Below are 19668 nucleotides of genomic sequence, written 5' to 3' on the forward strand. Positions count from 1 at the left end.
TCTAATGGGTCTTTATCCACATTATCAAAAATCTTCTCGTTTCTCGCTTTCCAAATATACCAAATTATCCATGGAAATGAAGATGAATCAATCTCTGATGGAATTCTCCAGAAAAGATGATCCAAGTTCGCGTAAATAGAAGCCGAGGGAAAAATCCCTGTAACCGAAGGGATTGGAGAAAGAGCCCATATTTGTCTCGCAGGATGACATTCAAAAAGTGTGTGATTAATTGTTTTCTCCACAACGCCACATCTAACACATCCGGTGTCACAATTTATACCTCTCTTTCTCAGATTCTCCGTAACAGGTACGCAACCTGATAATATTTACTACAAAAAATATCGTAGTTTTGGTGGACACTTCACCTTCCATGCATAAGCTTTCAGAGATTTGATATCCGGACCAAAAATGTCGTACTTTTGGGTCACATCGTCTCTCTAAAATTAGTTAATAGTACTAATCCTCACAATTTTAGTTTTTTGGCTGAATTAATCCTCACAATTTTATTTTTTTGGCTGAATTAATCCTCACAAAAATCTCTTTTGTATTTTTTAAACTATAAAAATTAATAAGTGAACAAAATGTATTAGTAGTCGTTGGTTATTACATAAACAGATAAACTAATCCAACCGAAACAAAAGAGATTTGTCTTAACACATGCACTTATCACGGCAAAATAAGTGGTGTAGTGGAGAAAAAAAAAAGAAAAAAAGAATGTGACGAATGCGATTTGTCAAAAAGAAAATTAAAAAAAGAATCGATTTTGGCGTTCTCCATCTTTTTTTTTTTTTTTTTTTTTTTTTTTTTTGAAAACGGCGTTCTCCATCTGTAATGTATGTTTCTGCAAAAACAAGTGACAATAAAAACTTTTTCATGGATCTGAGAATTTCCCCAAATTTATATTTCTGAGAAGCCATTTTTTAAAATTTCCTGTAGTTTTCTCTTAAATTTGTGTTCTTTAAGCTCTCTCGTGCTCAAATCTAAGGTTTCCCTTTGGTTTGATTTCGTGCTTTTGTCCTCCATTTCTGATTCGATTTCACCTTGATCTCATCTTTTTGTTTTGTAAATTGAAAAAAGTTTCTGTTGATTCTCTTAGCGGATTTGATCTGTGTTTCTCTGTTTTGCCGTAGATTTAGGTTTCTGATTTAATGAATTTGTTGGTCTCCTCCATAATCCTCTTATCTGCGATAGCTGGATCATGCTTACCTTGTGGGTTCGCTTACGTTGACGTTTGCAATCACGATTTCGAGGTGTTTCGATGCGAGATCGAGCAAATATGTCCTCGTTCTCTCTATCCGAGTCCTCCTTTCGAGGTTCGTCATCATAGTTATCAAAAGGTTTATGATTTGTTAGCAAAACGAATATTTTTATTTATCTTCGATTGGATTAGGCATGCGTTTGGTGTGCTTGCTTAAAGTAGAAGAATTTGCTTAGATTTCTCTTCTCTTGAAAATTCAGATTATAACTCTTCGATAATGTGAATTGCAAGGATCGATTCGAGCTCTCTTTTGCTTGTTTGGCATCATGTCACTTTAGACTCTTTAGTGTTGTGGTGGTGGCAACAGAGTCTCTTTTTTCAACTTTTTGTTGTAGTTTTTATTATGCAAAGCTTAATGAGAACGGTATAGGCTTGAGGCTTTTTGGTTGTGGTAGTGCAGTTAGAATTTTGAGGAATGGTCAATGGATATAGAGGCCCTTGCTATAAAAAGAAGTTGATGGATATACGTTTGTTTTCAGTCAATATGTTAGTTCATGATGAAATAATCTACTTAAATGGTTGGATTGTTTAGGTGGGAAAATAGTATTAACTATGATGTATCTGTGACGATCATACTTGTTTCTCTGACATTTGGGATCTCGTTTATCTCATGACAGTAGTATACTTATGTTCTTCAATGAATGGCCTTTATTTGTGTCAACAGTGGTAAAGCTACTAACAGAATCTCATCATGTCATCTGCACAGTATTAGGTTCAGATTCTAATGTTGAAATTGCAGCAAAGATGTTGTTATTGCAAAATTAATATATGTGTGTGTTCTTCTCCATGGGGTGTGGACTTGGATCTGTGCTTGTTTTTGTAACTCAAGAATTTATGTTATTGCTAATGCAGGTAGATGGAGACTTGCTAGACAAACTCATGGATACAAACCATGGAAATGCTTATACATCCATACTATTTTATGCCTCATGGTGTCCGTTTTCACGTGCAGTACGCCCAAAGTTTGATGTTCTGAGTTCAATGTCTCCTCACATAAAGCACTTGATTGTTGAGCAATCTCAGGCTTTACCATCGTAAGAACTTTTCAATTGAATTGTACACTACCAGAAATTTGGGTGCAGAAGAAAATGACTTTTAAGTTTATTGTCAGATTTCTCAGTACTTGCCAATAATCAACCGTTGTTTTACACTGATCAGTAAATTTTTTCGGCTTAAAGAGTTAGTTTTACACTTTTAGTAAGACAGGACAAATAATTCAATAAGAGGACGGATAATGAATGTTATGTATGTTTTGTTGTATCTTTCTTACAGCTTCTCTAGCGGCTATTTTTTAGTTTATTTGGGTGGTCATCAAATGTAGACTAGTTAGTTTGTTGGACCTTTGATCCTGATGAAGTTGTTTCATGAGTAGCTTATCCTTTAAAATGCTAAATGTTTTCATCTTTTTTGTTTTGGCATCTTTTTTGGTCCATGTTAATTGATCTCATGATTTTCATTATTGCAGTGTCTTTTCTAGGTATGGTATCCATAGCTTGCCTTCAATCCTGATGGTGAATCAAACAATGAAGATGCGATACCATGGTCAAAAGGATCTTGCATCCCTGATTCAGTTTTACAAGGAAACAACAGGTGAGAGCATTCATCATGAAATGCCAGACTGCGTCTCTGTTTCTGATTTCTTCTCATATTCTCTTCTGTATCTGACTACATTAGAAACATGTTCAATCATTTAGTTTTTATTCTAACAAGCTCCACTTGGTGTATCTCTACGGCTTTCCAGGTCTTAAACCTGTCCAGTATGTGGATGAAGGTGAACCAACAAGCTTGGACATTGATGGTAACCTGATCACGTGGCTACACAACGGGTCATCTATCAGAGAAGTAGCAGAAAGAGAGCCATATATGGTACTTGCACTGATGTTTCTGTCTTTGAAACTGGCAATTTTGATCTTCCCCATTATGGGATCACGCTTGAAAACGTTATGGGCATTGTATGTTCCGCATCTGAGCTTGGCTATACTCGGTGAGACAAGCCAACTGTTTGGCCGTGCCCTACACATGATCGATGTGAGGAGACTATGGATGAAACTGAGACTCACCAAAACAAGGAACTTCCAAGAAAGAGCAAAGAACGCACTTGCATCGGTCTCGCTAGGAAAATCTTCATCACAATCAGCCTAAAAGGGTGATTCAGAAATACTTCACACTGTCGATGAGCTTAGTTTAGATTACTTTACTGTCTTGTGAGAGATCCTTTGACTGACATGTTTCTATAACTTTGGAGTTCCTCTGTCTGTCTCTGTATGTAAATCCTGTTTTTGCTTCTTTTGTGAATATTTTTCTTCCTTTTGAATATTCTTCTTCTTGGTCCCCTTCCTTGTGCTTACGTTTTGTCTATATTGATTATGGTTGGTTTGGTTTAATAGGTGTTAGAGATGGACACTTGGGTTGTATATGTGAAAGAAACTTGTCCAACTTGTGGATCACTCTGGTTCACATGTTTTGAAGTTTCGTTTTCCTGTCGCTTTTGCGTATGTGTCTGACAGTTGAATCTCTCTATTTAGATATTTTCAACTTAGGAATCCTTACTCCTTAGTTAGTTGAGAAGCTTATACCAAAAATGATTCTCTAGCGTTTATTACAGTTATGAGATTAAGCTTAGTTTCAGGCTCAAACAGACTTAAAAAAAGCATAAAATCGAAGAAGCAATCTTCAAAAATTAAAAGTGTAGGGAAACAAAGAAGCACAAAGAGGTGAAAAAAGGTAGAGCAAAGCAAAAGCAAATGCAATCGTTAACAACAGATGGAGTATATGTTATGAATGAAGTTTCTTTTCTTGTAGATTTAGAGTTTTTTCTTTTAATTTGCAATTGAATTTTGTGTGCTAAATAAGCATACAATGATTATTGCTCTTTGTACAACGGCCGGGCTGCTATAAATCTTTGAAATTTTGTAATCTTGATTTTTGAAAGAAAAGCTTTGCTCAAATATTTTCTATTAATAACAAAAAAAAAAAATTCTATTATCACGTTAAGGATCATATCGGGATGAGATAAAATCATAAATAAGCTAAATAAATGATTCTAGGTGTTCTTAAACGACTTGCTCTTTATACACTTGTTAAATGAAAATTTCGTCGCTTTTTCCTTGAATAATTACACTAGTAATTGCGAGCAAGCAACCTCCACTATTATCTTTTAGTATCATTTTTCTCCCTAGAAAAGGACTTTAAACTTGTAACTTGTATAACACATCATCTTCTCTCTTTCTTCCTTTCGTTTTTTTGGTTAATTACAAAAGTTTGGTATAATTTACTTTAATAGTAATAAACAAGCCGAAAATATGAAAAACGTTCATGTGTTGGTACCAAGTTTATGCTTGAAGTTTCTTCTTTACCTCTCTCTACCTAGAAAAACTTCAATAAGTTATTAACACCAATAATTTTTGTATTATTATATAAGAAATTTAAATACCCGCCTAGGTAGACGTCTTAATCCATAACTAATGAAAAAAACTCAAAACTTAGTTCGAAAAATTCTTCTTAATCATCATGTAACTAAATCATGTTTTTATCACTAAATATCTTATAATCAAGTATTGTCCAAAATTAATCATGGTTATAGGAAATATAAAATATCAAGGAGAGAAGGGACCCTATCAAAGAAGACAATCGACACTTCTTAACGTGGGTCATAAAATGGCAACATCTTCTTTTTGTCATTTCATGTGTAGATAAGCTCTAACTGTCTTACCTCACCAAAAAAAAAAAAAAAAAAATCGACGATTAACATAGAGATTAATATGGTTAAAACAATGTGCATTCTGACTTTTCATCATACCAAATCATATTTTAATATTTATCATGGTTAAAACAATGTTTAGCTTACACTGTTTTGAAAAAGATCCGTTAAATTATGTGACTAATCTACATTCTCCACAAATAATTTATCAGAAAATAAAAAAAATACTGTATCTCTTTAAAAATTCTGCTGAAATTGTGTAATTATCATTTTTAAATCACTAATCCCCGACAAAAACAAAAATCACTAATCAACACTTTATAATTTTTTCCTATTTTAACAGTTACAATACTAAATGCGTCAATCAGCCATTTAAGAGAGTTTGCCTTTTCCGTCTCTTCTTCTTCTTCTTCTTCTTCTTTGATCATCTATTTAAGGATCTAGAGAAACCACTTCGAAACGATGAGAGAGATAGGTCTCTCCTCAAAATTACCAAACACAATTAGCTCCAATAACTGAAACAAATCACTCTCACCCAAACAAAACTTTTCAAGAGTCCTCCTTTTTTCTAAAACCCTATTCCGAGAAATCAATCAACAACAACTCGAAGGAGATGGATCTAGAAGAGTGGGAATTACTCCCTAGAAACATCTACAAGGGTCTCGATCTTGATCTCGGTCATGAAGACGATCATGAAGCTACGAAGATGATGAGAAGCACCGGAAAAAGCTTCGACAGTGATTACTTCATCTGCCCAATTCAAGATTCTGTCGGGAAAACAGAGCTTCTTCATCATAGATCTAGCGTGGTCCCCACACAACTCCTCCAAATTCCCATAACTTGGGAACCTTTATCCCCCGTGGACGACAACAAAGATCACAAGAAGTACCCGGATCCGGATTTCTCGGAACCAGACCCGGAACTGTTGACGGAGTCTCTTCCGTCGCCGAGAATAACCTTCAAGAAAACGAAGGAAACCGAATTTGCCGACATGAAAATAGATTCACCAGCAGCGAGGTTCACTAGTCCCCTGCCTCGGAACGATGAGAAACACTCTGACTCAGAAGGAGGGTTAGGAGGCGAGTCCTATGATGAGATCATGGGATCAGAGGTTGAAGAAGGTAGTGACTTGAGGAGCAAGAAAGAGGTTGAGTGGGATGAAGGTGAAAAAGTGAATCTGTGGAAAAAAGGTCTTAATGGAATTGGAGCTATATGTTCATTTGGTGTTGCAGCTGCTGCAGCCACCATATGTGTCTTCTTCCTTGGACACAACAGTAGCATCCAAGGTGGTCGGAACAAGAACCAAATCTTAAGGTTTCAGATTTACTCTGATGATAATAAGGTAAATAATTGTTACAAGTCAACTAGTTAAGGAAAATTAATTTATTATTAATACACTATATTTGATAATTGATATATATCTGATTTTGTTCTAATGGTTTAGATGCTTAATCCCACATACAATTATCTAATCATATATATTACTTTTAGAACTAATTCATAAAAACAGAAGATAAAATTATTTGGATTTTGATCTAATAGAATAGAATAAATCAAGACAATTTAGCTATTAAGTTTGTTTTGCTTCTAATTTTGGTGGCTAATTGTTATTAAAGTTAGATCTCAACTTATACATATGCAACTGTTTGATTGATTAGAAGCTGCTGATTAGAAAAGTTGTCTGTGTCTTTGATACAACGAGAGTGATAAGGATGCGTTTGGCGGTGTGGCCTATTACGTGTCTAAGTGAACAATCAATAATTATAGAAAAGATTCTTATTTTGTCTTTGTACGTTTTGTGTTTATCTTTTCTTGCGTCACCCTCACACTTTGAACCAAAACACGTTTATATATAATAACGTCATTGTCACTTACATTTACTTACAAGTTTATGTGCATATCAATAATAAGCTAGAGCTTAGAGATGTTTGGGACCGAGTTAGCCATTATTGATATATAGTTTTATGATTAAAACTCGTTGATGTATGACTGCTTTTAAACTCGTTATTGCAGCGAATGAACGAAGTAGTGAAACATGCAACAAAGATAAATGAAGCAATCTCTGTGATGAAAGGTCTTCCAGTGGCAAGAGCTCAGATCTCTTTTGGAGGATACTACGATGCACTTTGAATCATACCCATAACTAAATCAGTACATCAGATCCAATGTCTTCTGCTTAATCACCAATGGGTTTTATAGCTTATGTATTTACGAATTTAGAATATTCAATAAAATAAGGTTTGTAAATTTTGTATTCTTTTGTCCGAATGCATACAACATCAAGTTATAGTGAACCATGATATACTTGTTGATTGGTAGAAAATACAACAGGTAAACGATATACATTGAAGATGAAGAAAAACAAGATATATACTTATGAAAGTATAAACCTAATATTTTGCAACAATAAAGTCTAAAATGATGTATATATCGAGTCACTATACAAATTCAAACCCACATAATACAACATTATTGATATATATATATATATATAAATGCTATCATAGAAACGATTTTAACGGTGAGAAAGATCCGGAATTGAATAGTTTACCTTATTTTCTGGATTTTGAGGGTTTAAATTTTTCCAAAAAATAGCGTGGTTTAAAAGAAAATTCAAAGACGACTGACGAAATCTCATGTTATAAACGCAAATGCTTCTAGTGATGTGTTTTTGGTTTAAACTTTAAAACGTAATAAATCGGCGATGACACAATGACAACAGTTAGTGCAAGCTACATCAACAATAAGACCAAGCCCAATATCAAAAGGCCCATAATCTAACCCGCCAGTTAATTTTAACGGTCCTCCGTCAAAGTCGCCGCTCTTCTCTTCCACCACTTAACGTCAGTGGTCCGTTTGACAGACAGACCTGTGACTGTGAGTGGAGAAGATAATGCAGACACACCTTTTGGTGGGACCCATCCCACTCAAGGGCTGCCGTCGATTCTCATCCTCCTTCTCCGGCGATCTCTTCCCTCCGTCGTCTAATCCTTTCGGCGGAGATCTACAACACCACCACCGTCGAAGGCACCGCGACGGCAGATCTCGCTGTCACCGCACTCGCTCGAAAACGACGGTTACTTCTGCGGCGTATTCTTCGTCGTCTTCTTCGGCTTCTAATACCGGTGGGCAGAACCATTATGTTGTTTTGGGCATCGCTCGTAACGCTACACAAGTTGACATCAAGAGGGCTTATCGCCTGCTCGCTCGAAAGGTAAGCTCTTTTCGTTTTGTAGCTTCCGACGAGGAATTTCACTTTATTTCTCTGCTTTGGCATCGTTGGTTTGATTGATTTCTGTGGTAAAGATTCGAAATTTGCAATCAGTATCAGATTTTATTGAGATAAGACTAGTTGGGAACACCACCATTTTCTTTTAGCCTCAGAAGTTCAGTGATGGAGGAGAACAGTTTGGTGGTATTAGCCTTTGTCTAAGAGTTTGGTGGAATCTGTTCTCTGTATTCTTATATTTCAATCTAGCTCTTGTACACTTGGATCCTGAGTATAAAGCATGAATATCTTATCTTCTTCCAGTTCGTCGGCTTTGGTTGGGTTATGTTTGACTGTATCCTTGTGTTGCTATTGCAGTTTCATCCTGATGTTAATAAGGACTCTAAAGCCGGCGAGCTATTCAAGACCATTCGTTGTTCCTACGAAGTCGGTATTCCTTCTTAAGCTTAGTTTCATTCTCTTACTCATATCAAGTTATCAACCACAAGTATTGAGCCAATGTAACACCAACCGATTGAATCTTATTCGCTTTACCTGTATTTTCTTGAGAAGGTACTATCTAATGAAGCTACGAGGACTCAGTACGACCGTGCACTTAAAATTCAAGAAAATTCCCGGTTCCATAGAGTGAAAAGGCACAACTACACCCCTGAGGTTGAAGATGCCATGAATTATTACTACAGCTGGTATGAGAAAAGACACAGATCCAGACAATATTCTACATATCCAAACTCACATTTCTACACTGAGACTGAGCCGCAAGAAGAAGAAGAAGTAGAAACAGCACAAGACCAGCGAGACTCCTTTGTCGAAGCTCTCAGATCCGCCTTATTATCGATGTTTCTTCTATATACATTCGGTTGCCTAGCATCTCTCACATTTAGCACATTCACAGCTTTGCTCGACAAGGAACTCGACATGGGTTACAAAGTCGGATTCATGATCGCTTGGATACTAGGCGGAAAAGGCGGCATCCTTCTCACTCTCTGCCTAACATTTGCAAGCTGGCTCTGTGGGAAAGCAAGCAGCAGCGTGGTGGTTCTTGTGGTAGTGGCAATGTGGGTTGGCTCGAATTTAGCTAGACATGCTCCTCTTCCACAAGGAGCTCTTCTCACCCTCCTCTACATGTCAATCAAGCTTCAAGTTGACTCAACCTGAATCTTATTCTCTAAGTTTCCACTACGTTTAGGTTGTAAATAGCTAGATTACATTGTTCTCTATTCTGTCCTATGATTGGGATATTGGAGAAAATCGAAATAGTAGTAAAGAGAAGAAATTGCTTGAAGGGTTACAACACTCTTTGTTTATCGTTTTCCAAGATAACAAATCAATGAATCAAAGTTACAAAAATTCAGGAGAAAGATTAGAACAAACGAATACTATTAAACTCGTCTAAGTATCATTATTATTGTTTCTGAAACTTTCTTCACAAAGAAGAAACCAAAAAAAAAGATGAAATCTTTACGTATTCAACAATCATCGTCTTCATTGAGTTTTCTCTCTCATTTCCTTAAGATTCCTCCAAAGGTATCTTCCGCTAGCCATATCGACGAACACCCAAAACCCATTCTCCATCTTCTGTTAAATCGCAATTGAACATGAAACAGAGAAATTAGAACAAATCACCAGACATTAACGAAAAAGGAACGAGATTTATGCTTACCTGTTTGAGATTGAGTTCTTGTTTCTCGTTCAATTCGTCCGGTGAATCGAATTCCGGCGAAGAACTCACCGTCTTCCACGCGAAATATCCGGCGAGTACAGCTGAGAAGAAAACCAATAAGAACCTCATCGGACACATAATTTTTTTTCCCTGAAGAGAGAAGTTTTAGGGTTGGTGAGATTCTGGGAAACGAAGAATTATGTGAGAAAGAGAGAAACAAAAAGTAAGAAATATAAAAGGGGTGAGATTGAGATTACATGTCTCCCTCTCACTACGAGAAAAAGGAAACGCGTTTCCGAATTTTTCAGCAATGAGGAAAAATTTAGGAATTGGTGTTTGGATATATACGTCAAATACCCACAATGTCTCTATTTTCTATAAATTAGCCCCATTACTTTTTAATGTTTCCAATAAAAACCCTAATATCTATGAGACTGTCTTGAGTTGAAAGAATTTTGTTTTTATGTTGAAAATTTGAAGGGAAGTTTTGAAGTTTAAATCATTTGAATAGGATGGTTATAAAGAGTAACTATTGATGGGAAATACATAATTTAAGATACAATTATTAGATTTTTACCAAAGATTAAGTGAGAAACAATAATGAATTTGTATTGTTTTCTTTTGTTTTTTTGTGCTATTGTTATAGCTTAGCTTTTTTTATCCAAACAGTGGTATACTTGAGAGAAAACAATTTAGAGGTGTGTTGAGGTAACCATGCAAAAGTAGGGGATCTATATGAAATGGTTATTATATTAAGGGTAAAAGAAAGCCAAAATAAGTAAATATAATATATGATCCTCTCTAGAAGAGGTTGACCTCAACTACCACCTTGTGTAGTTGTATTATTGTAGCATACGTATGATGAAGTTTTTGTCAACGGGACGCAATTATAGAATTGAAATAGCTCTCCTAAAAAAGTCTTCTTCTCTTTTGTACAATTTGAGGGACTTTCTAGAAATTGTCAATGTCATATGTAATAGAGTTAGTTGTTTGTCATATGATTGTTATGATTATGTTGGTTTAATGCAAATTCTTGTTAGATCAAAAAATGATTATTTGGTAGAACATCGGGTTCTTATAACTCAAAAGTCATGGAAGATTTGATGGGCAAACAACATTCTGTATATTTGAATAAGCAATTTCAACCACACATCGAAACTAAACCATATTGCTTTGTGAACCATATTTTTATACCAAGGAATGAAGGCAACAACAACAGCAAAAAAAAAAAAACTAATTTATGTGCGCGTTTAATTCATAATTAAATGGAGATTAGAGCTTAGAATTTAGGATTTAGGGTTTAGTGGATACTTATACATTTAAAGATAAAAAGCGTGATGGTAAGCACTAAGCAGGCTGAATTAGCTAGGATTTAAAGGAAACGGAGAACAAATTAGGGTTTAAGGAAAGTAAGACCATGGAGCGATCGGCCATGGACAAACAAGAAAAGAAGCGAAGAACAAGACAATCTTCATCTATATTGACGACAACATCCTCACAAGGTAATAACAAATTTCTTAGAAACAATGGCATGAATTGTGATATGGAGGAAGATAATATAAACATGCATGCTAAATAAGTTTATACCTTAACCAAAAAAGAAAGAAAGTACAAGCATGTAAAGAAAGAGACTTAACTATTTTGCTGCATAACGACAGAGACTTCTTGTTCTAAAACGTTGAATAACTTCAAGTCCCAACTTAAGAGTTATGTAGAAAAGCAGTGGCGAACTTACGGTGTGAGGTACTGGGGCACGTGCCCGACACTGATTATTAATTTTTATTTAGATCATTTTTCCATGGTTCTTTGTTGGATCAGTTGGTAACGTTTATGCACTGTTATTATGGTTGGTAAGGTATTCGATGCCTCCAATTGCTTTTTTTTACTCATTTTTACTGCAAATTTTAATATAATTATTAGATATATATAATATGTGCCCTAGGCTAATAATTCTTCCGGATCCGCCACTGTAGAAAAGTTTGGCAAATCATAAACAGAACTTCTTGTTTTAGTTTTGAGAGTAGGACAACGAAAATAATTACAAAACATGAAGAAGAGAACCATGTTAATTGCTCCACAGTCCATCAAGATTAACTAACATCTATAAGAACCATATGAAATTCTGTTCTTGAAGATCACAAGTTGACTCTAAAACATGCCATATGTAATGACTAATGAGCTTTGATCTCAGATCTAAATTAAAAGTTCAATTTTATTAAATAGCCGATGGATTATGGCAATCGCAGTTTTTTTTTTTTTGTATTTTATGAGGGAAGAATAGCTTTGTTAAGTTCCATTGGCTCTGATGCTGAATTATGAACTTTGGAGGATGCAGAAAACCACAAAACGGCCATATAAACACTTTTGTTAAGTTCCTTACAAAAAATGGAAGTTGAAGGGTGTTAATTACCTCATCATCCTTACCTCAAACACCAAAGAGTTTTAAGTTTACTAAAATAGAAATCATGAAATATTAATTTGTATCATTACCATTTACTAAATTTCCGTTTGCCATTTTTTTCTTTTCAAGTTTACCTGACTTATTTCTAATTCATCTAGCGGACTATATATATATATATATATACATAGAAAACGCATGATAGTAGCAGACGAAAGAACAAATAAGCGTTAATATAAAGAAAACGAAAGAACTAATTAGGTGAATTTAAAGAAAGCAAGATTGTGGAACGATCGGCCATGGACGAACAAGAAGAGAAAAAGCAGAGAACAAGACAATCTTCATCTACATTGACGACAAGACAATCTTCATCTACATTGAAAACAAGACAATCCTCACATGGTAATCACAAATCTCAGTCAAACTCGATTCCTTTCGACATAACCTTTGAGATACTCTCAAGACTTCCTGCCAAATCAATCGTGAGATATCGCTCCGTCTCTAAGCTCTGGTCGTTCATTACCACCACACCAGAGTTCATCAAGACTCGGTCCAAGAAGACATCACCACCGTGTGTTCTACTAATCTTCCGAAAACACGACAAGCTGATTGTGTTCTCGTCCCCGCAACACAAGAATACTTATTCTTATGTGGAAGATTATCACATCGAAATCCCCAAGAATGGTTTCATCCGTCGTCTTGATTCCGTTCACGGGTTGATTTGCTTTGAAGGTTCTAAACAGCTCGTGATTTGGAACCCTACCATGAAACGATTCTTTACTTTACCTGAGCCTCAAGGCAACGGAGACGAATACTACGTAGGAGGGTTTTTGGGATATGAACCGGTTGAGGGTAAATACAAAGCATTGTGCATTGTCAGAGGATGGAACACTCAAGTTCTTACATTGGGAGTTCAAGAATCATGGAGAGTAGTAACCAAAGGTGGCTTTTTCCATTGGCCTACTAAAGACACTGGACGATGCATTAATGGAGTAATCTACTATAAAGCGTTTGATATGGCTCCAAGGCATGCTATAATTAGCTTTGATCTCAGATATGAAGAGTTTAAACTGATTGATTTTCCGATGCGTGATTATGACCGCTTTCTTATGGTCTCTTATGAGGGAAGGTTGGCTTTGATAAGTGACACTAGCTCTGTTGTTGAAATATGGAGTTTGGAGGATGCAGGGAATAAAAAGTGGTCGTATGGACAGTTTCATTTAAGTCTTCCTCCTAACAAATATCTGAAGTGGTTGGATCTTAGGGGTGTTACTGATGGTGGTGAGCTTATTTATACAGGAGTGAGTTTGAATGGATCGTTCTGTGTTGTGTATTTTGACCCGAAGAAAAGCAGTATAAGAGAGACTAAGTTTCGAGGAATTACGGGTAACGAGATTTGGCAACCTGATAGACTTGGATTTGATCTTGTGAATGACTTTTATGTTTTACCAAATCACATTGAGAGTTTCATTTCATTTTAAGAGCTTTCATGAGTGTTCTTTAAATCCTTTTTGTAACCACTGATTGATTGATCCCATTGGAGATCCCAATATGTTTTAATCTGGATACTTTATAAACAAGCTATAGTTGGTATGTAATAGAAGAAAACTACACATAGAGAGACTGTAATATGTGTTTAAGATTGAACCTAAGATTCTTCTGTTCTATGTCTAGCAATTTTCATGTGATCCTTTTCTCAAAAATAGAAAAGAGACTTCTTGTCCTAAAGTTAAACAAGTACATACGAAATACTTGAAATCTTCATAAGAAGATTACAGCTTAGAGAATACGAAGATTAGCCTTATGGATCTCTGTGAAAGACCAAGAGAGTGGTTTTATTATGGTACCTTATGAGAAAAAATTTTGGGACTATTAGTCTATTACTAATGCTAGTGAATTTATTTTGTGCCATGAACTTTGATACCATGAGCAGTTTTAAGAGCCTTCAGTTCAATAACATTTGGTAATGAATGTAATAACATATGTGACATGTCCCTTATACACAGTGTTATAACACTATATAGTTTACTCTCAATTTGGATGTGAGAGACCAATAATCATAACAACTGATTTTGAGAAGGGCTTTGTTTTGTTTTCCATAGAAAGAACCATAGCTACTTATATGCAAGTTTATGATTCTCTGATAGATTCTTCTTGTAATCCTTATCCGTTTCCATTGTAGGGCTTTGGCATAATTTGATCATTCTTTAGTTTGAATATATCTCAATTCCTAACATGCATGTCTTATAAACAATGTGGGCTCTGCTCTGAAGACTATTACCTACATTTATGCTAGCTATCAATCTCTATTATGGTAATTAAATTTTAGCTGATGATATGGAGAACATTCATAAGCGAGCTCAAGATTCTAGGATACGTGTATAAAAGATGAAGCCTAAGCTATATTAGGCTGCTGCATAGGTCAAAACTCATGCCTTTGTCTTTTTGTTTCCTTCTCTTACAAAAACTTTGTCTCCTACAGTGACTTCACCACCAATCCAACACCAACACTGACAAACACAATTGAAAGATCAAATTCGTATCACAGAAAGATAAGACTGTTGATCAAAAAAAAAAAAAAAAAAGAAAGATAAGACTGAAGAATAAAAATCTTCAATAGCATTAGCCTCCAGAAGAAATAAAAACAGACGTGGTACTTGTTGTATCCTAGAAGCAAAATGTAATTGATCTTAAACTATACATTGTTACAAACTTTAACCAAAAGTTTAATTATATTTTGAATCCGTACATATGTGTGTTGGACTTGGACCCATATTAGTGGATAAGATTGTTTACAAGTCAACATACAGCAATTTAGAAAAATCAAATAAATTCCGATTTGATGCGACCATGACGATGCAACCATATCTCTCCAAATCAAAAGATTATGTCTCACATTCTCCACTAATTTCACTTATGAATATCCATCTAGCCTGAGATGCCATATAATATATAATATCACATGTAACTTTTATGAGAATGTTCTTATTCGGCTAGACTATTTTTTGACAATACATAGCACAATGTTTAGTTTTCCCAAAATATTTGTTATATTATTGGAAAATTTACCAGTGACATCCCAAATATGTCGACATACCCAACAGTAAATATGAACAAAAACATCCAAAGAATTTTAGTCTAGTTAATCCCAAATTTTAGGTACGTTACAAATAAAACACAAGTATCTTTTCGTCAAATTATATACAACTAAACTCAAAAGTATATGTTGTTCTAGAAATTAAACAGAAGAGAGTTAGACAGTTAGTAGGTAAAGGAAAAAATCTATTAGGTAATAAGTATGTTTGTCTTAATTTATCAAAATTATAGTCTTAACTCTTAACCATGATTATTGTCTTGTCTTTTTTTTTTTTAAATTACTTAATCAGCTCCACCTTAATAGGCTCGACCTCCACTGAATCTTACCCAAACATCGATCACGTGCCTGTGTATAAATAAATACACACACTTAACAAGTTACTATCACACTGACACCAATCTTCTTCTTTTAACAGTCGTTTTATTACAGCGTTCTGATCAAAGCCTAGAAGAGTTAAAGTAGACAGAGAGAAAGAAGAAGAAGAAGAAGAAGAAGAAGAAGAAGAAGAAGAAGAAGAAGAAGCCATGAATGCTTTAGCAGCAACAAACAGAAACTTCAAGTTAGCTGCTAGGCTTCTTGGTTTGGATTCTAAGCTCGAGAAAAGTCTTCTCATCCCCTTCCGAGAAATCAAGGTTCGCATATTTAACTTCTTTCTTTAACTTATTAACCTTGATCGGCTGATTTCGTGCTTTCGCCGGCGCCGGCGATGATTCGTCGCGCCGGATTTTAGTGAAATATGATTTCTGAATGATTCGGGGCATTTTAAAACCCGACCCGCTAATTCTGGATCCAATTACTCTGATCCGGTTACTGAATAATATAACCGGAACGAACCAATTTAATCAACCGGTTCTGTAATTTTTGTAGGTGGAATGTACCATACCGAAAGACGATGGGACACTAGCATCATTCGTTGGGTTTAGAGTTCAACACGACAATGCAAGAGGTCCCATGAAAGGCGGAATCAGATATCATCCCGAGGTTTGAACTTTGACTTTTGAACCAAAATCAAATTTAACAAACCAGTATACAATTTCGGTTTTGGTATGATGCTAACCGGTTATTGGTTATCACCTCTTTGCAGGTTGATCCGGATGAAGTGAACGCATTGGCTCAGCTCATGACATGGAAAACAGCAGTGGCTAAGATTCCGTACGGAGGAGCCAAAGGAGGGATTGGTTGTGATCCGAGCAAGCTCAGTATATCCGAGCTCGAGCGGTTGACTCGAGTTTTCACTCAGAAGATTCATGATCTCATTGGGATTCAGACTGATGTTCCAGCTCCAGATATGGGCACTGGTCCTCAGGTCTCTTCAAAACGTTTCCATATATGTTTTTTTTCTTTTTCTTTTTGGGGTCATCTTTCAACTTTTTTACTTGGTGGAATTTGCAGACAATGGCTTGGATTCTTGATGAGTACTCTAAGTTTCATGGATACTCGCCTGCAGTTGTGACTGGAAAACCCATTGTAAGTAACGGTAATCACTGTTTTGTTTTTGCTAATCACTGGTTTAAGCACCCGAATTTTTAATGATGTTTATGAACCAGGATCTTGGTGGATCTCTAGGGAGAGACGCGGCTACTGGAAGAGGAGTGATGTTTGGAACCGAAGCTTTGCTTAACGAGCACGGCAAGAGCATATCGGGGCAGCGTTTTGTCATCCAGGTTACCTTTCTTTATTGCGGTTTCTTGAGAGCCAAAGAAACTTTTCTTAATCTGGTTTTTACATATTGGTTCATTAGGGATTTGGGAATGTGGGTTCTTGGGCGGCAAAGCTGATAAGTGAAAAGGGTGGGAAGATTGTTGCAGTGAGTGACATTACCGGAGCAATCAAGAACAAGGACGGTCTCGATATCCCGGCCTTGCTTAAGCATACTAAACAACACAGAGGTGTCAAAGGGTTTGACGGTGCAGATTCGATCGATCCAAACTCCATACTGGTCGAGGATTGCGATATCCTCGTCCCTGCAGCACTTGGCGGTGTCATCAACAGGTTCAAGCTTTTTTGGTACAAAAACTTACATATTGTTTTGAAACTTTTGTAAAACAGTTAGTTGGGTTTTGGTTTGAAGGGAAAATGCGAATGAGATTAAAGCAAAGTTCATCATAGAAGCTGCTAATCATCCAACTGATCCCGACGCGGATGAGGTTTGATTTCTTCTTCTTTTACTTCGGAAATTCTCATAGTGAATCTGTAATGGAGACTCTTGTATTACAGATCTTGAGTAAGAAAGGTGTGGTAATTCTCCCAGACATATATGCAAACTCTGGAGGAGTCACTGTCAGTTACTTCGAGTGGGTTCAGGTATGAGTCTCTCAACCACTTACTTTGGACAAACCAAGTACCCGAATCAAATCGATTTTGATCAGATTAGTTGTTTCCGGTGATGTGCAGAATATTCAAGGGTTTATGTGGGAGGAAGAGAAGGTGAACGAGGAGCTAAAGACTTACATGACTCGCTCTTTCAAGGACTTAAAAGAGATGTGCAAAACTCACTCCTGCGATCTCCGGATGGGAGCTTTCACTCTCGGTGTTAATCGTGTTGCTCAGGCTACCATTCTCAGGGGATGGGGAGCTTAAGATTATCTAATCTTATCTAATCTCTATGAAGCTCCTGAATAAAACGAGCCAACCTTTAATCCACTTTTTGTTTTCTCCTCTACTTTGGCTTAGAGGTCCTCCTGAGTTAACAGATCTTCTGTATGTAATAAAACCTTGGACTCTATAGTTGATGATCAACTTTTTTACTCTCTGGTTAAAACCAAGTTATCAGAAAACTAGAAGCTAGAAAACAATTATCATCATTATGGTTCTTAAAAAAACATTTTAAAGATAAAAGCTTAAGGCTATAGAATATGAATCTAGGCTCTCCCTCGGCCTCTAAAGCCTCCACGAGGACCACCTCTTTGATGAAACCCTCTGCTAACACTTCTGGGAGCACCTCTACCTCTGAAATTGCCTCTACCACGGGGAGGCCCTCTACCACGGGGAGGCCCTCTACCACGGGGAGGCCCTCTACCACGGGGAGGGACTCTTCCTCCACCACGGCCTGCTGATTGCCCCCTGCAAGAAGATCAGAACAAGACTGTCGTTATAGACTTTTTCTAACACTTCAACAAGTTTGTTCTACTACTTCAAGGGACCTAAGAATTGGTAACTCAACAAGGATAAAAAGATCAGAAAGAAGTGATCTTGGGTTAAGAAGTGTAGCTTACTTTGGTTGAGGAAGGAATCTTGATAGAGGTAAAAGCTTCTCAGGGCTAATGAAGAACTTATCGCCTTGAGTATACGAGGTTGCTACAATACCTTCCTTCATTTTGATAGAAAACAGCTGAAAAAGTAAGAACCAATGCTTTCGATATTAGTGAGCAGGCCAGTGATCCAAGAAGACAACAGAGACATGGAGAAAGATAACACATACAGATTCGTTAATCGGACCAAAGATTTCATCTACTCTCCCAATCTGGGTCTTGTTTTGTAGGTAGATTGGGGCATTGAAATGTGGGATTTTCACATTGGAGAGCTTGAACACAGCATCTCCCTCACATGCATGGAGAAAGGTTGCAACTTCTGTATAACCAAGAAAGAAACTTTATCATAATGGAGACAATTCACAAGTTTGTTCCTTTTAGTTAAATTCAAAACTGTCATAAAACTCAACTTTAAAGATGAATCTAACAAAATCCTAATAACAGGAACACAATTCATCAATGGGAACTACCCAAATTTTTGTTTTTTTGGGGTCAAATTTCAGTAACAAGTGCTCATCAATGTCAAAGCTGAGAACTTTGTCAATAAAATCATCTGCTTGATTGGTAAAAGAAGAACAAACCAAGAATAAGAATCGTCAAAGAGGATTAGAAAACGAACCAACGACTTCGCTGGGAGGTCCTTCGTCACCAAAACGTCCGCGTCCACCGCCACCAAATCCACGTCCGCCGCCATCTCTTCCTCCCCTTCCCCTGAAACTCCCGCCGCCACGTGGTGGTCTCATCTTTTTGGTTTTATCAGTTCTTTACTGGGCTCTGCTCCTCAGAGGTTTTTACTTTTTAGGGTTTTTAGCGAGGGAAGCAATTTGCAGTGTAGAAGATGTAGTGACTTGCTTTTAAAACAAAAAGAAGAAAAAGGTTAACCACTAGGGTTTTCAGAAATCGCAGACCGGGTTACGACTCATTAAACCGCAAAACTTAACGTGCATAGTAATTAATTAGCTATTCTTTAATTATTTATGCTTATGTCCGTTTAAGTTTGGTTTGGCACATTTCATTATTAGACTTAGACACTTAAAAAAAAAAAGACAACTTTAGAGACGCATCAAACAAC

The 19668-nt window shown here is 36.4% G+C and overlaps 7 protein-coding genes across 11 annotated transcripts; 5 read left to right on the plus strand and 2 right to left on the minus strand.

Annotated features, from left to right (window-relative positions):
• The first annotated feature begins 818 nt into the window (after positions 1–818).
• On the plus strand, positions 819–3642 carry LOC9309941 (5'-adenylylsulfate reductase-like 7). The gene is made up of 4 exons (XM_002871756.2): positions 819–1313; positions 2111–2292; positions 2724–2848; positions 3000–3642. The coding sequence occupies exons 1-4, from the start codon at positions 1149–1151 to the stop codon at positions 3398–3400; spliced, it is 873 nt and encodes a 290-aa protein (XP_002871802.1). The 5' UTR covers positions 819–1148; the 3' UTR covers positions 3401–3642.
• Positions 3643–5197: 1555 nt separating this feature from the next.
• On the plus strand, positions 5198–7262 carry LOC9307872. Its single transcript, XM_021022537.1, has 2 exons — positions 5198–6300; positions 6972–7262. Exons 1-2 carry the CDS (start codon positions 5572–5574, stop codon positions 7086–7088), a joined length of 846 nt encoding a protein of 281 aa, XP_020878196.1. The 5' UTR covers positions 5198–5571; the 3' UTR covers positions 7089–7262.
• A 427-nt stretch (positions 7263–7689) lies between these two features.
• Positions 7690–9483, plus strand: LOC9307873 (curved DNA-binding protein). Its single transcript, XM_002871758.2, has 3 exons — positions 7690–8172; positions 8545–8613; positions 8740–9483. The coding sequence occupies exons 1-3, from the start codon at positions 7852–7854 to the stop codon at positions 9343–9345; spliced, it is 996 nt and encodes a 331-aa protein (XP_002871804.1). The 5' UTR covers positions 7690–7851; the 3' UTR covers positions 9346–9483.
• LOC9307874 lies at positions 9468–10180 on the minus strand. Its single transcript, XM_002873828.2, has 2 exons — positions 9851–10180; positions 9468–9765 (listed from the first exon to the last, which is right to left on the minus strand). The coding sequence occupies exons 1-2, from the start codon at positions 9986–9988 to the stop codon at positions 9673–9675; spliced, it is 231 nt and encodes a 76-aa protein (XP_002873874.1). The 5' UTR covers positions 9989–10180; the 3' UTR covers positions 9468–9672.
• A 2274-nt stretch (positions 10181–12454) lies between these two features.
• Positions 12455–13780, plus strand: LOC9309942 (F-box protein At5g18160). The gene has a single exon (XM_002871759.2). It carries the CDS (start codon positions 12548–12550, stop codon positions 13727–13729), a length of 1182 nt encoding a protein of 393 aa, XP_002871805.1. The 5' UTR covers positions 12455–12547; the 3' UTR covers positions 13730–13780.
• Positions 13781–15664: 1884 nt separating this feature from the next.
• LOC9307875 (glutamate dehydrogenase 1) lies at positions 15665–18096 on the plus strand. Of its 5 annotated transcripts, none has more exons than XM_021021035.1 (10): positions 15670–15822; positions 15853–15977; positions 16213–16326; positions 16430–16651; positions 16738–16812; positions 16893–17009; positions 17087–17337; positions 17417–17492; positions 17563–17649; positions 17740–18096. In XM_021021035.1, the coding sequence occupies exons 2-10, from the start codon at positions 15870–15872 to the stop codon at positions 17923–17925; spliced, it is 1236 nt and encodes a 411-aa protein (XP_020876694.1). In that variant the 5' UTR covers positions 15670–15822; positions 15853–15869; the 3' UTR covers positions 17926–18096. The 5 variants fall into 5 exon arrangements, with proteins under 5 accessions (XP_020876699.1, XP_020876694.1, XP_020876698.1 ...); XM_021021039.1 differs by having other exon boundaries at positions 15670–15819; positions 15850–15977; XM_021021038.1 differs by having other exon boundaries at positions 15670–15816; positions 15847–15977.
• LOC9307876 (H/ACA ribonucleoprotein complex subunit 1-like protein 2) lies at positions 18051–19583 on the minus strand. The gene is made up of 4 exons (XM_002873829.2): positions 19216–19583; positions 18767–18915; positions 18561–18676; positions 18051–18408 (listed from the first exon to the last, which is right to left on the minus strand). Exons 1-4 carry the CDS (start codon positions 19337–19339, stop codon positions 18207–18209), a joined length of 591 nt encoding a protein of 196 aa, XP_002873875.1. The 5' UTR covers positions 19340–19583; the 3' UTR covers positions 18051–18206.
• Positions 19584–19668: the final 85 nt, after the last annotated feature.

The sequence above is a fragment of the Arabidopsis lyrata genome, assembly GCF_000004255.2.
Source record: "Arabidopsis lyrata subsp. lyrata unplaced genomic scaffold ARALYscaffold_6, whole genome shotgun sequence".
In the NCBI taxonomy this organism is placed as follows: domain Eukaryota; kingdom Viridiplantae; phylum Streptophyta; class Magnoliopsida; order Brassicales; family Brassicaceae; genus Arabidopsis; species Arabidopsis lyrata.